This window comes from Falco biarmicus, chromosome 8 (genome assembly GCF_023638135.1).
Source record: "Falco biarmicus isolate bFalBia1 chromosome 8, bFalBia1.pri, whole genome shotgun sequence".
NCBI lineage: Eukaryota > Metazoa > Chordata > Aves > Falconiformes > Falconidae > Falco > Falco biarmicus.
The window spans coordinates 49,346,771-49,364,974 of NC_079295.1; the positions used below are offsets into that span (position 1 = coordinate 49,346,771).

General features: G+C 39.2%; 1 protein-coding gene across 1 annotated transcript in view; it reads left to right on the plus strand.

The window, feature by feature from the left end:
* Window positions 1–18,204, plus strand: part of SLIT3 (slit guidance ligand 3) — a 531,450-nt gene that overhangs the window by 405,438 nt on the left and 107,808 nt on the right. Inside the window, exons 18-20 of the mRNA XM_056349923.1 lie at window positions 7,562–7,705; window positions 12,293–12,436; window positions 17,239–17,402. Of these exons, the coding sequence (XP_056205898.1) occupies window positions 7,562–7,705; window positions 12,293–12,436; window positions 17,239–17,402 (452 nt within the window). The remainder of the gene's footprint in view (window positions 1–7,561; window positions 7,706–12,292; window positions 12,437–17,238; window positions 17,403–18,204) is intronic.

Here is an 18,204-nt window from a genome sequence, read left to right on the forward strand (position 1 = left end):
CCATAACCTTGCCCAGTAGCTTGATCCTTAAGAAGCCAGATGAGACTTCTTTTTTCCTAGTCCCATTTTGTGAAGGGAAGGAGTTACTATGAAAAATAAAATGAGCAAACAAACATCCCTTTCCTTCTATGTTATTATTTGGCCTTTACTAAGTGTCCTTCTGCTAATAATAGGCACCTCTCCATCACGCAAGAAGGAAAATGAAGGGAAATGCCAGCGGATGGGATTGCTGCTGCTAATGGCCCTAATGCAGCAGCTCTGTGTGTGTGGCAGGAATGATGCATGTGGTCTTCATTAAGTCTTACTGCTGCTATTAAATTAAGGAGGAAGAATGCTGATCAAACCCCCATTTTTCAGTGTGTATAAGGGACAAGAAATTTTACTGTTATTTGATTGGCAATATTGACTCTCTCTCATCATATTCCTTGTCTGTTCAAATGTTAAAGGAAAACAGCAGGTGGAGGAACCTTTCTGGAAATTTCATTACTTCCTAGGCTTGAGAAAACAGTTCAGAGCTTCAAGTAGTGGACTGTTAGCCTAAATCACCTTTTTTGTTGGTTTGGTTTTTTGATTTTTTTGTTTTTTGTTTATTTAATCTCTGTAATTCTCTTTCTTCTGAAATTAATCTGAATATCTGAAATCTGGATATCTTAATAGGCATTTGAATGATTGCTCTCTGAATGTCCTTTAGTTTAAGACTAGTGACAGATCCTTGTCAAGGAAATTTGCAAAGAAACTACTTGCAGAGTATTGTGGTTCCAGTGGCTAGTAAAGCTCCAGCATAATTCCAGAGATAGAGGGATTAGTTCCTCCTTCCTCTTGATGAGTGTTTCATATTAGTACCTCCTCATCTTACATTATGCTTAAGTGTAGCTTTGATTTATAACATAAACACTGTGAGGAGGTCTGCAAATTGGACCTTAAGGAGAATTTACTTGCATTCTAGATGTATGCTCACATTTGTTCTTTTGTCACTCAAGCTCCATCAATTGTCTGTGTCTGTACGTGTGTTGTGGCGAATCACAGTCTCGGGTTTTCTAATAAGATTCCAAAGGGAAGTAGTCATAGATTTGGCATGGACATATTAGGGTTGCTTCAGTGTGTATATGTGTAAATAGTCTTTAATTATATATTCACATAATAGCTTTCAGTTGGACCCTTGCTCCAGCCCCTTGCTAGGTTCCTCATCTCCTGATTCGGTGCAGTTCCTATGCTCACCATGCTTTGCCTCACCAGAAGGCCAGTGTCCTGTCCCTCTTCTCTGTACTTCTCTCTAGCCACTGACAAAACTACTCTTCTTATTGAGGTTCCCTTCCTAGCCCTCACACACAATTACTCCACGGCCTTGCCTTGAGCTGTTTGTTTATAGCCTTCACAGATGTCTCTGGGGCCCCTTCTCCATCCAGCCAAGGACGTTACTTCCGAATACTGCCTGGGACTGGTAGAGTAAGTACTTTAGAGAAATGTGCCCAGCCCCAAACTTGGCACAGACACTGTAGCTTGGTGTCATGCACTGTTTTATGAGACAATGGAAGATGTCATTCAAAGAAGAATCCAAATTAAAAAATCTCTGTAAAATTAGTGTCTAAAATTCAAATCTTCCAAAAAATATGTCTTGCAGTCTCCTTGGATTGTGGTAGGAAACATAAATATCTCTGTTAAAGACTAAGAATTCAGCTAAATCCCAACATTTTGTCAGGGAAGATGTATCCTTTGAATGGAACACCTACATGGTAGTTACCAATTAACAAATTTGAATTCAGAATTTATTTGAGTGCTTCAGGCTTTTCATAAAAAAATATTAGAGTTTTGAGATATGAGGAAAATGGTATTTTGGTTAGCTTTATTTCCTGGAATAGAAGCACTTCCTTCTTTTGTTTAAAAAAAAAAAGAAAAACAAAACTAAAAAGTATCTACCTCTAAACATGAAAAGGACACCTGACAGTTCTTTTAAATTTTTTATTCTTTTATTTTTTAAAATTCTTCTAAATCTTGCCAATTTTATAAAGTAAATATATAAAAAAGAAAGGGGTACTGTCAGACCACCTTTGCAACAGGTTGTACTGCCAACCCCACCTCTAATATGTAATTATCTTTTGAGTGTCATTTGTAAATATTCCTCCTAAGCTGTATCTTATTGTACTATGTGTCAGCCCAGGATTTAACCCATTTTACTGCAAAACAAAATTAAGTCTTGATATAGAAATTTGAAGGTCGCAGATCCATAATGTAAAGTTATGCCATATTTTACTTAGGAATTAAATTGCTAAGATTGCCCTGCTGGTTTGTATGGTTAACATGTCTGCATGTGCCTTTAAAATAAAAAATTCGACTTCAGTAATTAGCTGCAGAATCCCATATACATAATGCTATTTTCATAACTTAAATTTTAATCCATCTTTATGTTTAGTGCTTTTACAGTGGAATAAAGAGGTTGATGTAGATTCCTGTAGACAGATCTAACCCGGTCGAGAAGTAATTTACTGGGATCTCTAGTGGGTTTTGCAAAGTGCCCTGACCTCTGTGTTGCTTTCATTGCATTCTTACCGTACTACCTCACCTGATCTTGCAAGTGTAAAGGGATGACTTGTTTCTGAAAGCTAAAGTCACATTACAGTGGCTTCCACGCTCCAAGACCTATGTTGCTAGTATTTTTCAGGGTGGATAGAAAAGAGCATTTTGAATCTGCTTGAAGTGCAAAAGAAATACAAGGATGTGTTTCTGAGCTCCATTAGAGTGGGAGCAGCTCCATGACTTGGTTTTTTTGGGGTATCCTATCCCTGTCAGGTGGAAAGGCTCCAGGACCTGCTGCTCCCTAGCACTGGGAGCTGGAGGTTTCTGCCTTTGTGCAGAGGAAGTGGAAGTTGCTAGTGGAAGTTCTTCTCACTCAACACAGCAAGATCTTGCATAAGGCAGGGATGAGGGGTGACATTACTGTTGGCAGAGGTAAGGTTTTGACACTTTTGTGGAAGGGAACAGTTCTTTGCTCCCAACAACTAACAAATTCAGCATGAAGCAAACACTGGGACTACCTCAAGTTGTTAATCAGTGAAAATACCCTCCAGTGCTTGGGGACTTCCATGGCAGTGGGAGCCTGGAGGGGTCTTCTGGCCATGGCAGACAGGTTTAAGCTCCAAAACCCCCTGGGTACCTATCTCGGTGGGAGCACAGAGATGCACTTGCCTGCTGAAGTGGGATGCTGACACATAAGGAGAGCCTGCAGCTCCCAGATGTCAGCTCCAGAGCCTGCCCACTCCCCAGCGCCTACATGAAATCAGTGGGACTCGCAGTTCCCACTCAGGTCCCAGCAGCTGTTTCTGCGAGGAAAAATTGGCAATGAGCTCACATTCAAAATAAAAGGTGAACTGCCATACTACATGCACTGCTGGGGAGAAAGGGGACTGAACTCTTTTCTCAGAGAACAAGAACAATAAAAAAAAAATTACTTCAAAACCTGAAAGGGACATCTAACAGTTCATTATGTTAAGTCTTGCCAAAGTTACAAAGTGAACGTAAAATATGGACTTGTAATAGGAAGCGTCAGGCTGTCTTGGCAATAGCTGGTACTGCCAACCCCACCTCTAGTATATAATTGCCTTTGGAGGCTTAATTTGTCTGTAAATATTTCTCCAATGTTGAATTGTATAGAGTGTCAGCCCAAGATTTAACACATTTTACATGCAAAATAAAATTGAATCATGATGAAATTTGCAGACTAGAAGTCAGTTTCAAATAGAGAATGTCAAGTTTCTTGGGGAGGTAAAAGTAGTTTGTGTCCTTGGAAACAGCTGTTACCTGCTGTTCTTTCCCCTAAGCATAAATTTTGCGATGGCAATTGAGGTTGCAGTCATGTGTCACTTGTTATATAGAAACAGACTTTGGTTTTGGAAATTAAATTGTAAAGAGTGTTGTGGTACATAGCATTTGGGCTTATTGTGTGCCTCTCCCTTTTTTACCAGTAAGGCCATCATTCTGCTCTCCTGAATGCATGTAGGAGTGTCACTGGGCATACCTGTCTGTCTGTAATATTTAAGACTTTCAGTGCCATCCTGCTGCTGAGAACAACTCACCCTACATAAGCCAGCTAGACTGTTGGTAAAAGCTGTAAAACCTTCTCAGCATCCTGCAGAAGAATGCAACAGCACTGGGGTTTTCCTCCTAACATACACTTAAAAATTCCAAACGTTTCACCAACAGATGGAAATATTCTAGAGAAACTCCCACTCAGGCTGTTTGTATGATAAAACTACAAAGTTCAAGGTGAGACCAAGCAGAGCCTTTGCACTCGGACTGCACACTGGTGGTCATTCTTGTGGGAAGGTGTGTTGGTAACGCAGTGATGAATTAATTGCATGCTGGAATGTTAAAATTGACCCAGCAGGTACAGCAGGATGAATGGTTCTGTTAAACCTGAATAGAGTCCAGCTTGTTCTGTGCTCAGAAATAATATTATTATAAACTTTAGCCATAAAGTAAATAAAATCTGACTGAAAAGTGAGCTGTGTGAACAGTGTCACCTTGATAACTTCTTAGATCTGTTAATTTCCTATTCACTGCCCCACATAAAGTAGACCTAGGCTTGCTGAAAATTTCTTTTGACCTCTTACCTAAAATAAAAGTCTGGAAATAGGATTAAATGTTATTACCAAGACAAATCAGGAAGTATTTACAGAAACAATACCCTTTCTTGAATGACCAGGTTGACTATAGGCTCCCATTAGGGTCCTGCCAGAGGGCATAGATAACTTGGGAGATCCTCAAGACTCGTTTTATTTTCCACTGTCTTCCAGTATTTCAAGAAGAATTCCTTATAGAAGCTTAGTGTTGCAAGAGGATGGGGCTTTTCTATAATGGGAGTTTGCTATAAAGTCTGTCAGAAATTTTTTTTCTGATTTAAAAAAAAATCCTTCTCAAGTTCTGTGATCATGTATGAAAGAATCTTTTAGTACTGGAAGGATGGAGTAGAGCTCTCTGAGCTGCAGAACAGGCAAAAGTTTCACTGCTTTCATTTTTCAAGGTTTGTATCAGTTGATTGTCTTTGCTGGGAATTCTAGACCGAAAAGTATGTTATTTCTTGTGTTTATTATTCTAGTAGGTCAGACTTTAAGGAGGATACTTTTTTTTTTTTTTTTAGTGAATGTCATCTACCTTTTTTTATTGTTGTTGTTGCATTCTGGTATGGGAAGCTTTCATTAAGGAAGACAAATAAAGAAATCCAGGCTTGCAAAACATCTGCTTTGATAATACCCCAAGAGGGGATTGCAGGGCAGTGTCATCTTTACCTATATTATTGTAAAGCTTGTCTTTTCTCTGCCTTGCAACTTTGATTTCATCATAGCATTTAATCTTGGATTTTCAGATCTTTTGCATGGGAAATATATATATAACTGGCTTCTTCTGAAACTGCTGGCATATTTTTGGATAACTGAAATTGTTGAAATGATCAGGCATTATTAACTCAAATGAGTGAAGCTCCCTATCTACAGAAGTTCTTTGGCAGCAATTAAAATTCAGATGGTTTGGATTGTATAAAGGTGCCAATTTCTTTGCAAATTACAGCCAGCCTTTTTCTCCAATATTTGCTCTCTTCTTCCTTGAGTATCTAATCATCTGTAAGTTGTACAGATGTTTTAATATATGTGACTAAATATCTTCTAGATGGTAAAAACTAACTAATAAAGCTTTGTAACTACAAATATAGGTCAGTTTGCAATCTGTGAATTGAAAGTCAAAGACTTCGTTTATTATAGTAACTTACCCTCCCTTCCCACCACAAACATTAACTCATTTTTTCATTTATTTTTGTGCAAATATGCATCATGGCATGATCTTTACTGGGAAAGGGGTCACTGGGAGCATTTATTTATGCCAACATTCAAAAGAGATGCTGAGCTCTAAACATTTCCACTAGAGCAATAGCTCAGCCCCAAAATTAAATGCATATGTCAGAATATCCTTCCTTGACTTGCTTTGACACTGAACATAAACTCTTCTTGTGAGCGTTAGCACAAAGTACTAAACTTCTGGAAAGCAAAATCTGCATGTAAGTATTTCTATATGTTTTCATGTTATTTTTGGCTGATTGCTGGCATACTCCTATTCTTTCTGATCACAGAATGCACAAGAGGTGATGGGCCACATGCTTTAGGGCCCACTATCTGACAGTTGTTCTGCAGACATAAACCAGCGTACTCAAGTTTCCCACATGAAACATATCTCCATGACTCAACTTTTTTTTTATTAAGTGATGACTTCTGCAAAGAGCAAGACCCACATTATTTCTATCTAAGGCCAAGCTGTCCTGTTGCCATGTCTTCTGTCAACTTTTATCCCAACAAGATCGCCTGTTCTTCTCAGCAGAGTAGCCCGGGTGTTAATCTGATACCTTGTCATTTGTTTTATATCACCTGGAATTGGATTTTGAAACTATTACTCATGCTGCGTGTGGACTGGGATCATTTCTGGAATAATGTGCTATTCAGTATGAGTAATAGTGTTGGAATTTGGCATCTTCTTGGGAGCAAGAGCATATATTTTACTTTCTCTTTTTTTGTTGTAGACAGTAAAACAAAGAATAGTGTTTCCTGTTATAAACTTAAATAAATAAGATTATTCATCATAAACTATACAGGTCATCATAGGAGATGCTTGAAGGACTGAGGCCCAAGGTTTTCACGTGCTTAAGGCCTTTTATAAAAATGTTTTAAATAATTCAATGCCATTTATTTTTATGCATCTCTAATGGCATTTTATCATTCAGAAATTGTCTGTTCACTGGGTTTTTCACAAATATGAAATATTCAAAAGGTTAATTTTGCATTTCATCAGAATTTCATTTGACTTTGTAGATTGACGTTTTCCAGTGTTGATCTATAAGCAAACATCTTGAGACTGTATAGGCAGAGTAAATATTTAGAAAATAATGCTGTATATTGCAGTAGCTGTGAATTGGGAATTAAGTGATACTCATTTCATTTTGAGTGGTGGTGTTAAATTTAAGTGCCTGGGAGGTCATGAATGCACATATTAAAATTTATATTAGGTACATGCAGTCACATAGTTTTGGATGTTACTCCAGTGTTGAGTTTAAAAAGAGTAAATGTCCTGGTACACTAAATAAAAGTGGTCTGCATTTCAGTGTGTGGTACCTGTTTCACTGGTAGTAGCATTAACCAATTCTTGCCAGATGAGCACTGAGTCCCAAGCATGGTCCATAACTTCATGGACATAAATCAGATTTTAGAAACCCCCCACTTATTTTATCCCTGAGACCCTTACAAGCAAGAATGACATGATTTGTTAAAGACCTCGTAGTTCTATTAATTTCAATGCTCTTGATATATCTGATATAGTTGTGGTTTTGATGAGTGAAGAGGAGCTGTTTGTAAGTTCAGTAGGTGTACTTTTGAACTTCTGTGTGCTCTCCTTGCTGAAGGGATGTCTCTCTAGATAAGCACTAAAAGGCACATATTCTTCCCATCCTCCTCCTCCCAGTGTGATGACGTATGTTTGGAATAAAATGCTAATAATTTTATTATTGTGACTGGTTGTGTCCTTCCAGAAACCTAAGCAACAATAAGATCAAGGAAATCCGAGAAGGCACATTTGATGGAGCTTCAGGAGTGCAGGAACTGATTCTGACAGAGAATCAACTGGAATCAGTGCATGGACGAATGTTCAGAGGCCTCACAGGGCTAAAGACATTGTAAGTGCCCACACTTGTCTTTCTCTGTTCCTCTCTAAGTTGAGTGGCAGTGCTCAAGTTCAGCAATGCCTGCTAAAATATCTGTTACTACACAACGAGCTCTAAGGCGGAGTCTTGTATCACTATCATGATGTTTTCAATGTATTTCTAGTCCTGGGTAGGTTTGAGATTTATCTGCTAGTTCTGTGAAAAAAACAAATTTTAAAGAATTTCGGGAGTAACATGATGGTGAACCTGTCATGGGTCAAATTTAGACACTTTCAATCATTTAATACTTTTAATATTTTGTTATTTTCTATGGAAAGAAGGTATGTAGGAACATGTTTACTATCTATTAGTCCATCATCCCACTCCATCTCCACCCAAACTGGAATTGTTGGTCTACTTAAACCAAACCTCAGCCTAGGCTAGGAGCCTAAAAGCTTTTTAATACCCTACAACTTTATGAAATCATTAGGTAGGGAGTGAAGAAACACTCAAGTTACTGCTGCCAACAAAACAGGCATAGCTAAGCAACTTTAAGGCAGGTATAACCAAACTGTGATAGGTCCTGCTGACAGAAGGTAACTGGCCACTCACTATGCACCAGGTGTAGTGGCCCATGAGCACAGGCATCACTTTGGACTAGCCACAGCATGCTCTTTCTTGCCCACACCAAGTACCATAAAAGTTATGTCTGGGCATAGTATTAATGGGGTTGTGGTTGGGGAGAGTGTGAAAGAGACATAGAGCCCACATGCATAAGAAATCAGTTTGGTATTACTTTTGTGCTTAGCCAACCTTTGTAATTTATTTCTGAGAACTAACACTTGTACATAAACTCATAGTACCTAATACTAGTTTATTTTCATGTTAAAAGTTATATTGGAAGAAGGATCTCAGACAAGACTTCAAGATGGTGTCCAATCCACCATCCTGAGAAGCAGTCAGGGACTAGGCTTCTGGTTGCAACAGACTTGTGCCAGGCAATACGTATGATTTGTACATGAAAAATCTCTCTTGCAGTCCTCCCTGATACAGAAAGCAAGCACTTGACTGTGTGGATGCTGTTAGTACACAGACCCTAGGAATCAAAATGTGATTCAAAATCTGCAATTTAGTCATTAGCAGCAAATACTTCTTATGTTACAATGTATCATGGCACAATTACTTCAGTCCTTACTCAAGTGTAAAAATAAGTTTCACTTCAAGAATTTTGGCCTGTAATGGTGAATACAGACCTTTTCTTTTGCTGTTCCTTCAACAATTTTTTTCTGTAGCCATCTGTTCTTTAATTTAATGTACGCACTTTACTAAGGGGTTTGAAAATACCGTCTATAGATACTAAATTAATTTTTATACTGTAAAGCAGCCTGTGGCAATGCTCCTAAACAAAAATCAGCATTTTTTAATAAAAAGATGCTTAACATTCAAGCTATCCTGCTGACCTGATTTACATTTCCCCCTAGCTGATAAAGCAGTCTAAATATACACAGCATGATATGAGGATCTGTAAGGATAAGTATTCCTTCAGGAAGGGCACACGTTGCATGGCGAACCATGATACAAACCCAAAGGTTTTGGCTTGAGGGACATGTATTTCTGTCCATTAATTGACTTTGAACATGAGAATTGTGATCTTTTACAAAGATGCCACATTGGACAAGGTCATGGTCCAGTTTTTAAAAGACCATATGTTTCCTGAAATGTAATAAATTTCTGTGCAAGACATACTGACATCCAAATTCAGTCACCACATCTTGAAGTATGACTGCCTGATACTTTACATACAGAACTGAGAAAATGTTTCCAACTGCAACTAAGCCAGTAAGGGCCTTACTTCTCTTATTTACTACTCTATTCATTTTAGAGCTTGTGGTCTTGACCTGGCTTTCAGGCAACCTCGTACTCCATGTGTAAGTCTCTGTGCCCTGTGACTCTTTTATGACATAGTTTCACCCCAGTTGCAACACCAAAACTCTGAAGACTGAAGTGCCTGTGACAGTAACTTTACGTAGCAAACAGTAATGCAAAAGCAATGTAACATTCAGGTGTCCAACACTGTGTTTGTGATTACACTGTGAATTTCTTCCCAGCCATATCTAATCTCTCTTTGGTGTTTTTCGAGCGTCTATTGATGTAGCATCTAAACACCCAACTGGTGGATACCAATCTGAGATTTAAATCCAGACTTCTAAGGGAGTCTGAATTTTCGTTGCTCACTGCATGAATTTGATACCAAGGAATTAACCCTCCTCTATTTGGAGGATCAGTTCACTGGAACAGCAGCATGAGCTGCATATATTTGGTGGATTTTTGGTAGTATGCTTTAATTACTGAATAATTTTTCACCTAAGTAGGAATATCGCAGCTGTGTAGTGATGTTTACAGACCCAGATGTTGATTGGCATGCAGCGTAACAAATACACATGAGCCTTTTTTTTGCTATGAAGTGAAACAAGATACTAGTCTTTCAGTTTAATTGGGCTTTATCGTCGAGTTCATTGTTACCATAACAACTCAGAGATGTATCTTCAAAAACACAGCACTGATTCATCTGGTACAAACACTGAGCAAAGACCATTTTATAGGATAGTTACTGATTTCTGTCTTGTCAATTAATGATTATAATAACATTTCAGAGCTTGTGATAGGTCTGGAAATCTTTCCTAAAGTATTCCTTGATTTCTGCTGAGGATGCTGTTTCCTTCCGTACTTATGCAGTGCGGATTACAAAAACATCCATGACAGGACTAGAGGTAATGCAGCTAGTATCGGACCGGATGCATCCATGGGTCCTGAGGGAACCAGAAGATGAAGTTGCGCAGACACTATCCATCATGTTAGAGAAGTCATGGCAGTTTGGTGAAGTTCCCACTGACTGGAAAAGGGGAAAAATAACTCCCATTTTTAAAAAGGGAAATAAGGAAGACCTGGGGAACTATAGGCCAGTCAGCCTCACCTCTTGGAGCAGATCCTCCTGGAAACTATGCTGAGGCATATGGAAAATAAGGAAGTGATTGGTGACAGCCAGGATGGCCTCAGTAAGGGCAAATCATGCCTGACAAATTTGGTGGCCTTCTACAACGACATTACAGCATTGATGGATAAGGGAAGAGCAAGTGATATCATCTACCTGCACTTGAGCAAAGCATGTGACACTGTCCTGCATGACATCCCTTTCTTTAAATTAGAAAGACATGGATTTGATGGGTGAACCACTTAGTGGATAAGGAATTGGCTGGGTGGTTGCACTCAAAGAGTTGTGGCCAATGGCTCGATGTCCAAATGGACACCACTGACGAGTGGCATTCCTCAGGGGTCCTTACTGGGACCAGCACTGTTCAACATCTTTGTCAGTGAGATGGACAGTGGGATCGAGTGCACTCCCAGCAAGTTTGCTGATGACCCCAAGCTGTGTGGTGCAGTCAACACACTGGAGGGAAGGGATGCCATCCAGAGGGACCTTGACAGGCTTGAGAGGTGGGCCCGTGCAAACCTTATGTAGTTCAACAAGGCCAAGTGCAAGGTCCCAAGCACAAATACAGGCTGGGTGGAGAATGAATCGAGAGCAGCCCTGAGGAGAAGGACTTGGGGCTGTTGGTGGACCAGAAACTCAGCATGACCCAGCTATGTGAGCTGGCAGCCCAGAAAGCCAACCGTATTCAGGGCTGCATCAAAAGAAAAATGGCCAGCAGGTCGAGCTTACCTACTCTGCTCTTATGACACCCCACCTGGAGTACTGCATCCAGCTCTGGGGCCCCCAACATAAGAAGGACATGGGCCTGTTGGAGCAAGGCCAGAGAAGGGCCATGAAGATGCTCAGAGGGCTGGAGCACCTCTCCTATGCAGACAGGCTGAGAGAGTTGGGGTTGTTCAGCCTGGAGAAGAGAAGGCTCCAGGGAGACCTTACAGCGGCCTGCCAGTGCCTGAAGGGGCTACAAGGAAGCTGGAGAGGGGCTTTGTACAAGGGCCTGTAGGGACAGGACAAGGTGAATGGCTCTAAGCTGAAAGAGGGGAGATTTAGATTAGGTATTAGGAAGAAATTCCTCACTGTGAGGGTGGTGAGGCGCTGGCCCAGGCTGCCCAGAGCAGCTGTGGGTGCCCCATCCCTGGGATGCTCAAGGCCAGGCTGGACGGGGCTGGGAGCAACCTGCCCTGGTGGAGGGTGTCCCTGCCCGTGACAGGAGGGGTGGAACTAGATCTCTTTAAGGTCCCTCCCAACTGAAACCATCCTATGATTGTCACACATTTCTGGCAGTCTTTCTCAATTGGCCTCTGAAATAAGTCTTCATTTACTCTCATATTTACTAAATTAAGACTACTTTTTATTTCAAGTTTGCCACTACTCACTTTTGATTGCATGCTACTTTCAGATGTGGAGCTCCCATCAGCCTCTAACATTCTGTGGAAGAAATGAGTTTTAAATTCATGAAACAATGTTTATACAAATCTAGCCCTCCTATAGCCATGTTGTACTTCAGCAATCAATAAAAACAGAGTACAGTGCTTGCCAAAACATCTGTTGATGCCCTAGATAAAGGACCTCCTATCTGGAAATTATACCTTCTCCCAGTAGTTCCTAATTCCCTGTTTTAATCTTTGCAGGATGCTGAGGAGCAATTCTATCAGCTGTATAAACAATGACACCTTTGCCGGACTGAGCTCAGTGAGGCTTCTTTCTCTGTATGATAATCACATCAGCACTATCACCCCTGGAGCCTTCAGCACATTGGTCTCTTTGTCTACAATGTAAGTTATCTTTTTATGATATGAACATGTTATGATGCTGTTCTTCCATGCTTTTGTTTTAAGAACACAGTGTATGGGTTTCAAAATCAAACTACTTACTGCTCATATATGGAAAATATCATTTAGGGAAAGAAAAATTCATCCTACTGAAATCGCAGGTTTGGAGGATTCAAGGTGTGCTTTAAAGAAATATTTGAATTGCTTCAGCTGAGTGGCTGAAAAAACTTTGAGGTTGCCAGCCTCAGACAGGGGGACTGTATGTTTTGCCGTGTCGTAACCTAGTGCAATGCACAGCAGAAGTTCATGTAAAACAATCTCTGTGGATTCACAAATGCATAGCCTATTACACTTTAGCTCCCTGAAGTTGCTTTAGTTTCAGTATAGTCTTAATTTTGTTAAGAATGGCTTCTTGGATTTCAGTCAATATCTGAATTTCAGTTGGATTTCAGTTAGTTAAATATCAGAAGAAATCTAGTAGCTAATGCTTAGATTTTCAGAGGAGCCTAAGAGGAGAAAATACTCAAGTCCTGCTGAATGTGAATGTGAAAATCCTGGCATAAGCTTTTCTGATAATTCTCTTATATTTCTCAATCTTTCTTTGAAGTTTTTCCCTTGCTTCTTAAATATGTTTACATGCTTTTTGTAGCGTGTCCATTGTAATAAAGTACAGAATGATAGATATGGAAGGTCTGCTCTTTGTTTCCATCTGTGAATGGGACCCTGATGTTGCTGTTAATGGAAATTGCCCTGAAAATGCACCCTAATTGTCCAATCAAAATAAACCACTGGTGCTATTGCATTTCAGGTTTTGAAAGCATTCTCCATCATGTTTGGGAAAGAAAGAAGTGTTGCATCTCAGCTGGTTTGTTGCTCACACTTTCATTTTGTTGTTACAACTTTTCACCAGCAAATCAGTCACTATTTTGGCATTAGCTCCATGCAGCATAAAGAACCCAGATTTTTCTTCCATTTACTTTCTGTAGTCCCAAAAGCCTCCTTGAAATTGATGGACGAAGAGATAAAAATTACAAGATTATTTTTATTGACTGTTTTCAAGTCACTGGTCAAAGAGAGTGGTAGTCGCTGAAAGCTTGTTCTTATTGTGCTGCAAGCAATGCCTGCCTGCTTCTCACACATTTGTCTCCTTCCATGGATCCCTTAAAAGCTGTGACTCTCTGAATCAGTCTGTAAAGTCCCTACCTTGTTTGCATAGAAGCATCTTTGTCACATTTTGTCAGAAGGCCCATTTTCCTTTTTTTTTTTCTGCTGTGGATCTAACAACAGCAGTTAAAGCTGCTGCTAATTAAAATGCATTGCTTTGGCACTGACTTATAATCATGTTGGTCATGGCAGGTTCCTAGCTGTGTCTTGATGAAAAAGTTTGTGATGTGACACATTTTCATTCTGTGCTTGACCTGCAGACAGGAGAAGGTGTGCTTTTGACTTCCTTAGACATTGGTTTAAGGCCATAGTGGTATTTTGCATATAAATGCAAAATTCAGATGTGTTAATTTCCTAGCAGTACTCCATTGTAGGTGGATATATTATATGACAACACTACTGAAGATAGATAGTATGACTGCTTTTCCTGTTCAGCCCACACTTTGTGAGTTAATCGGGTATTGTAATTACTTATTTTTACATCTATTAATATGAGCCAGAAATTCATACAAAGTTTAAGGTTTCAGTTTTCATCTTGGCATATTTACGGCATTAAAAAATATTGCTGCTTTTGGTATTACTCTGAGTCAGCCTCATTGATATTATCGAAACACAGACAGCTCTGAAAATAATGCCCTAATGGTTTTCAGAAGGGGAAGAACATCTAGTTTGTAAGTTATTGGTAAAAAAATAGCAGTTTCTTATTTGTTACTAGTCAAACTAGGTACTGTAGCATCCTAATTTGAAGTGCACTTCTGCATACAGAGAATTCAGTCATGTGTTGCAGTCCTTACACAGTCAAGTGGGTGTATTTGCAAGCAGAACTGATTTCCCATGAATTATTACTACAATAGCTGCATGGAGCTAATGCCAGAATGATAACTGGTTCATCAGAATGACATGGAGCTATTCTAGTATAGCTTTAACCTGAATTCCAGGATATATTTTCAACCTAATTTCAACAATATCCAGATGTGTTTCAGCATGTTTTTCCAACAGGCCACTAGAATCCATTCTAATAGTTAATATTCTATGGCTTCTTTGCAATTTTTAAGAAGCGTTTGTAGTAGGATATACATACTTCATTCCTCAAGACTTCTATTCCCTTTTGATTTTGAAAACATGTCTATGTCCTTGAGTAAACACTTCTGAGTTTAATGTTAATACGACATCTTTGCTAAAAGCTTGATTCCTTTGTTTCTGTTTGAGTGGTTAAATCACAATCTTATGTGTGAGAACTCTGATTACTAATTATGAATTTTTATTTGGCTGCCCAACATTGCTGTTTGTGATTTGAGAACTCCACTTGAATAGCCAGATTCCAGAATGAAGCTTTTGCAAATAATTTGCCTTCCCAGACCTACAGTTGCTTTTCAAGTAAAGTAGGGAATTTCTTGTCTGATGTGATACTTTATAGAGAGCCTTGATCTCACATTTTTTCCCAAAAGCTGTATCACAGTCTTGCTGTGGAAAGAACACATATGTAGGGACATGTATGAACTTCATACTACATTAAAGCAAAAAATCACTGCTCTGAAGTTGGAGAAAGGATAAAATTTAGGTGTTGATACAGTGTCAGGAGCAGGTGTATAATGTGTGACAAGGTAAATTTGTCCTTTTTTACACAGAGTTATTTGAACAAACAGTAGATTTTTTTTCTCTCTATTAATTTTGTATGTAACAACTTATTTCTTTTTTAGTTCTTAAGAAAAAAATCATAATCCAGGGATTTAATACATTTTAGGCCATATGTTAACCTGTTTGCCCAGAAGTAAATGGGCGTTTGTGGATAGTTACTGCTGCTCAGCTGGTGAGCAGTAGCACATTAAGTCAAAGCAACCTCTCCCCTGTAGGAAGGGATAATTACTATTTTGATGGGAGCATTTTGTAGACTGAACGTTTAAATGTTTCTGAAAGTTCTTTTTATATGTCCCAGTAAGATGCTTTCTAGATGTGCAAAATGTTCTTTATATTCAGAGCCACTTTTTTTCCAGAAACCTGATTATATACACCTGCTGTTTGTTTCCAATTGTGGATTATTTCATTCTAAGGATTTGTGTCACGGAAGTTGTTCTGTGAATATGATCTCACCCTCTTCCGTCAGTGGAACAAATGGCCTTTGAAGCATTGGTTCACTTAGCGTTGGAGGTTTAAACATTTGGTTTAAACACTATGTTCATGCCAAAGTATGTCAGTATGGAAAATATACAAGGCATCCTGCATGTGGTCTCATTATGGATTAAAGAAAATGGAAAACGCTTCAGAAGGATATTAACTAGAATTAGAATAATGCTGTCAGTGCTTTTCTGCACGTTCTGTCTGAAAGCTCCTATGTAACCTGTTTGTTTACTCACCTTTATACAGCAAGTTAGCCTTGCCTTTGAGTCCTAGACAACATGAAATAGGTTGTTTTTATTATTGAACGTTATACTGAGTTTTCTCCTCCTACAGAATGTACAACAGCCTGTGCTAGATCTACATGTAATTACACACTCAGAGCTCCAGGGTAGTGCAGTGATTGAAGTATGGGGTTTTTTTACAATGCAGAGAGCAGCTGTAAATCATATTGTGGGTATGTGATGTTGGCCTAGAACCTATATAATTGAGGAATTGGTTTGGGTTTGTTTTCCTGCTGCAACACCTCAACTGTGCCATATGTTTTAGTCTTCAGTAGTGTTTTCTGGAGGAGTTGCTTGGCTGAAAACCTAAGGTGATTTTGACTACTTCTTTAGGTTTGTAAAAGCGTGTTGCAAGTGAAGACTTACAAGGACTTCAGCAACTATACCTACATTTGAAGTGCCTGATTCTTTAAGGCCTGAATTTTTTTGTCTTTAAGATACACTATGCTTTCAAGAAATCTCATTATCTTTTTTTCTGTGCTACCAGACTCTCAGACATACTCACATATGATGTGAGAATTCCATCAGTGTTAGTTTAGATACTTCATTTTCCATACGGGGGGCCCTGACAGCTCGTTTTTCTTCAGTGAGGGAACCTCAGACTGAAGCTATTGATTCTCCCTGTCTTTGTACATAGGATAGTCAGCCTTGGTTTTTACCAGGGATATCAGCCTCTTTCCTTCATCTGAAGTTTAGTCATAAGGTTTCACACAAATTATGGATAGGCATTTCAGTACAGGACTCCAGAAAAAAGCTTTGGGTTTTTTCGTGCTAAGCCAGCTTGGCTACACGTAGTGGGTGTTACACGCAGGTCTGTGCGAAGGGCTAGCAGTGCGAAACTTTTCCATGGCATTGCCTGAAGTAATCACGTTGAAGATCGTGCATATGTGAGTGCAGTGTGTGAGGTGAGTTTAGACTTGGGTGTGAGCTGTAGCTTGGGTTGAAATCCACTACAAATACAGCCCTGGTAGTCATGTAAGTATGTTTAAATAATAGCTGTAGCAGTAAGTACTTTGGTTTATAATCTTATACATATATACATGTGCATATATATATTTTAATTGCAACCCTAGTCCTAGTACAAAACCTGCATAGAACTTCCCTGATCTGTATAACAGAGGAGGATCATGCTGAAACAGATGGTAGGAAAGGGCTTGGACTTGGAACCCAGCATATTTCTGTAGTTATTTAAGTATTTCTTTATGTTCATGTTTGATGCGATTATGTCTTGTTTTGTTTCAGCAATTTGCTGGCTAACTCCTTTAATTGTAACTGCCATTTGGCCTGGTTGGGAAAATGGTTGAGGAAGAAAAGAATTGTCAGTGGAAATCCACGCTGCTTGAAACCCTTTTTCTTAAAGGATATTCCAATCCAAGATGTAGATATCCAGGACTTCACCTGTGATGGTAAGACAATCCAATTCAGTTTGGGATTTATGATGATGTTGGCACCTCTGTGAGAGCCTCCCTTCCTATCAAGCAATACTCCATGTAAATGTTTCAGCTTAGTGATGAGGAAGAGCCATCTAGAGTTGAACATCATTGTTCCCTAACAGGAGTTTATTTTTATTCTTGATTTCCAGTTTCTGAATTTCTACTGTCTTCACCTAAATATAAGAATGAATTTATTACAGACAAATGCTCTGCTTTGTATAATCCTAGTATAATCCCGGCCCTTCCTCCCACTTCCTTATTTATACACTTAGGTATCACTCTGAAGCCAGTGGGAATGGTGCTTGCTCGGCAGGTCTTTTAGTTTTGGATACTGTCTAGTTTCACCAATAATAGGTGTGAATACAGGGGAATAAAAAAACCTTAGATATTATTTGAAACGTCTCAGTGATGCTTAATGCTTTGCTGGGTCCATATAGGTTTAAAAAATATAATCCTGACATCTCTTTTATTCTTCAGGTAGTTCTTTGTCTTCTGATCAAGCACATTTTAGAGAAAATAGTAAGGATAAAAATTGACTGATGAATCCACTGCTAACTTGACTTGTAGGCTGTGATTGCCTGTTAAGACCAGATATGCTGGAGCTGCAGTTAGTCATAGCTCTAAAGAGACCTTAAGAGTGATAGAAGTTTCCTACTTGGAGTAGAAATTTGTTCCTATTCTAGTCAAGCAATCTGGCAAAAGGCCCAGGTGCTTGGGCTCAGAGCTCAAGAGACCCAAGTTTAGTCATTAAAGAATAATTCGCTTTTAGTTTGGG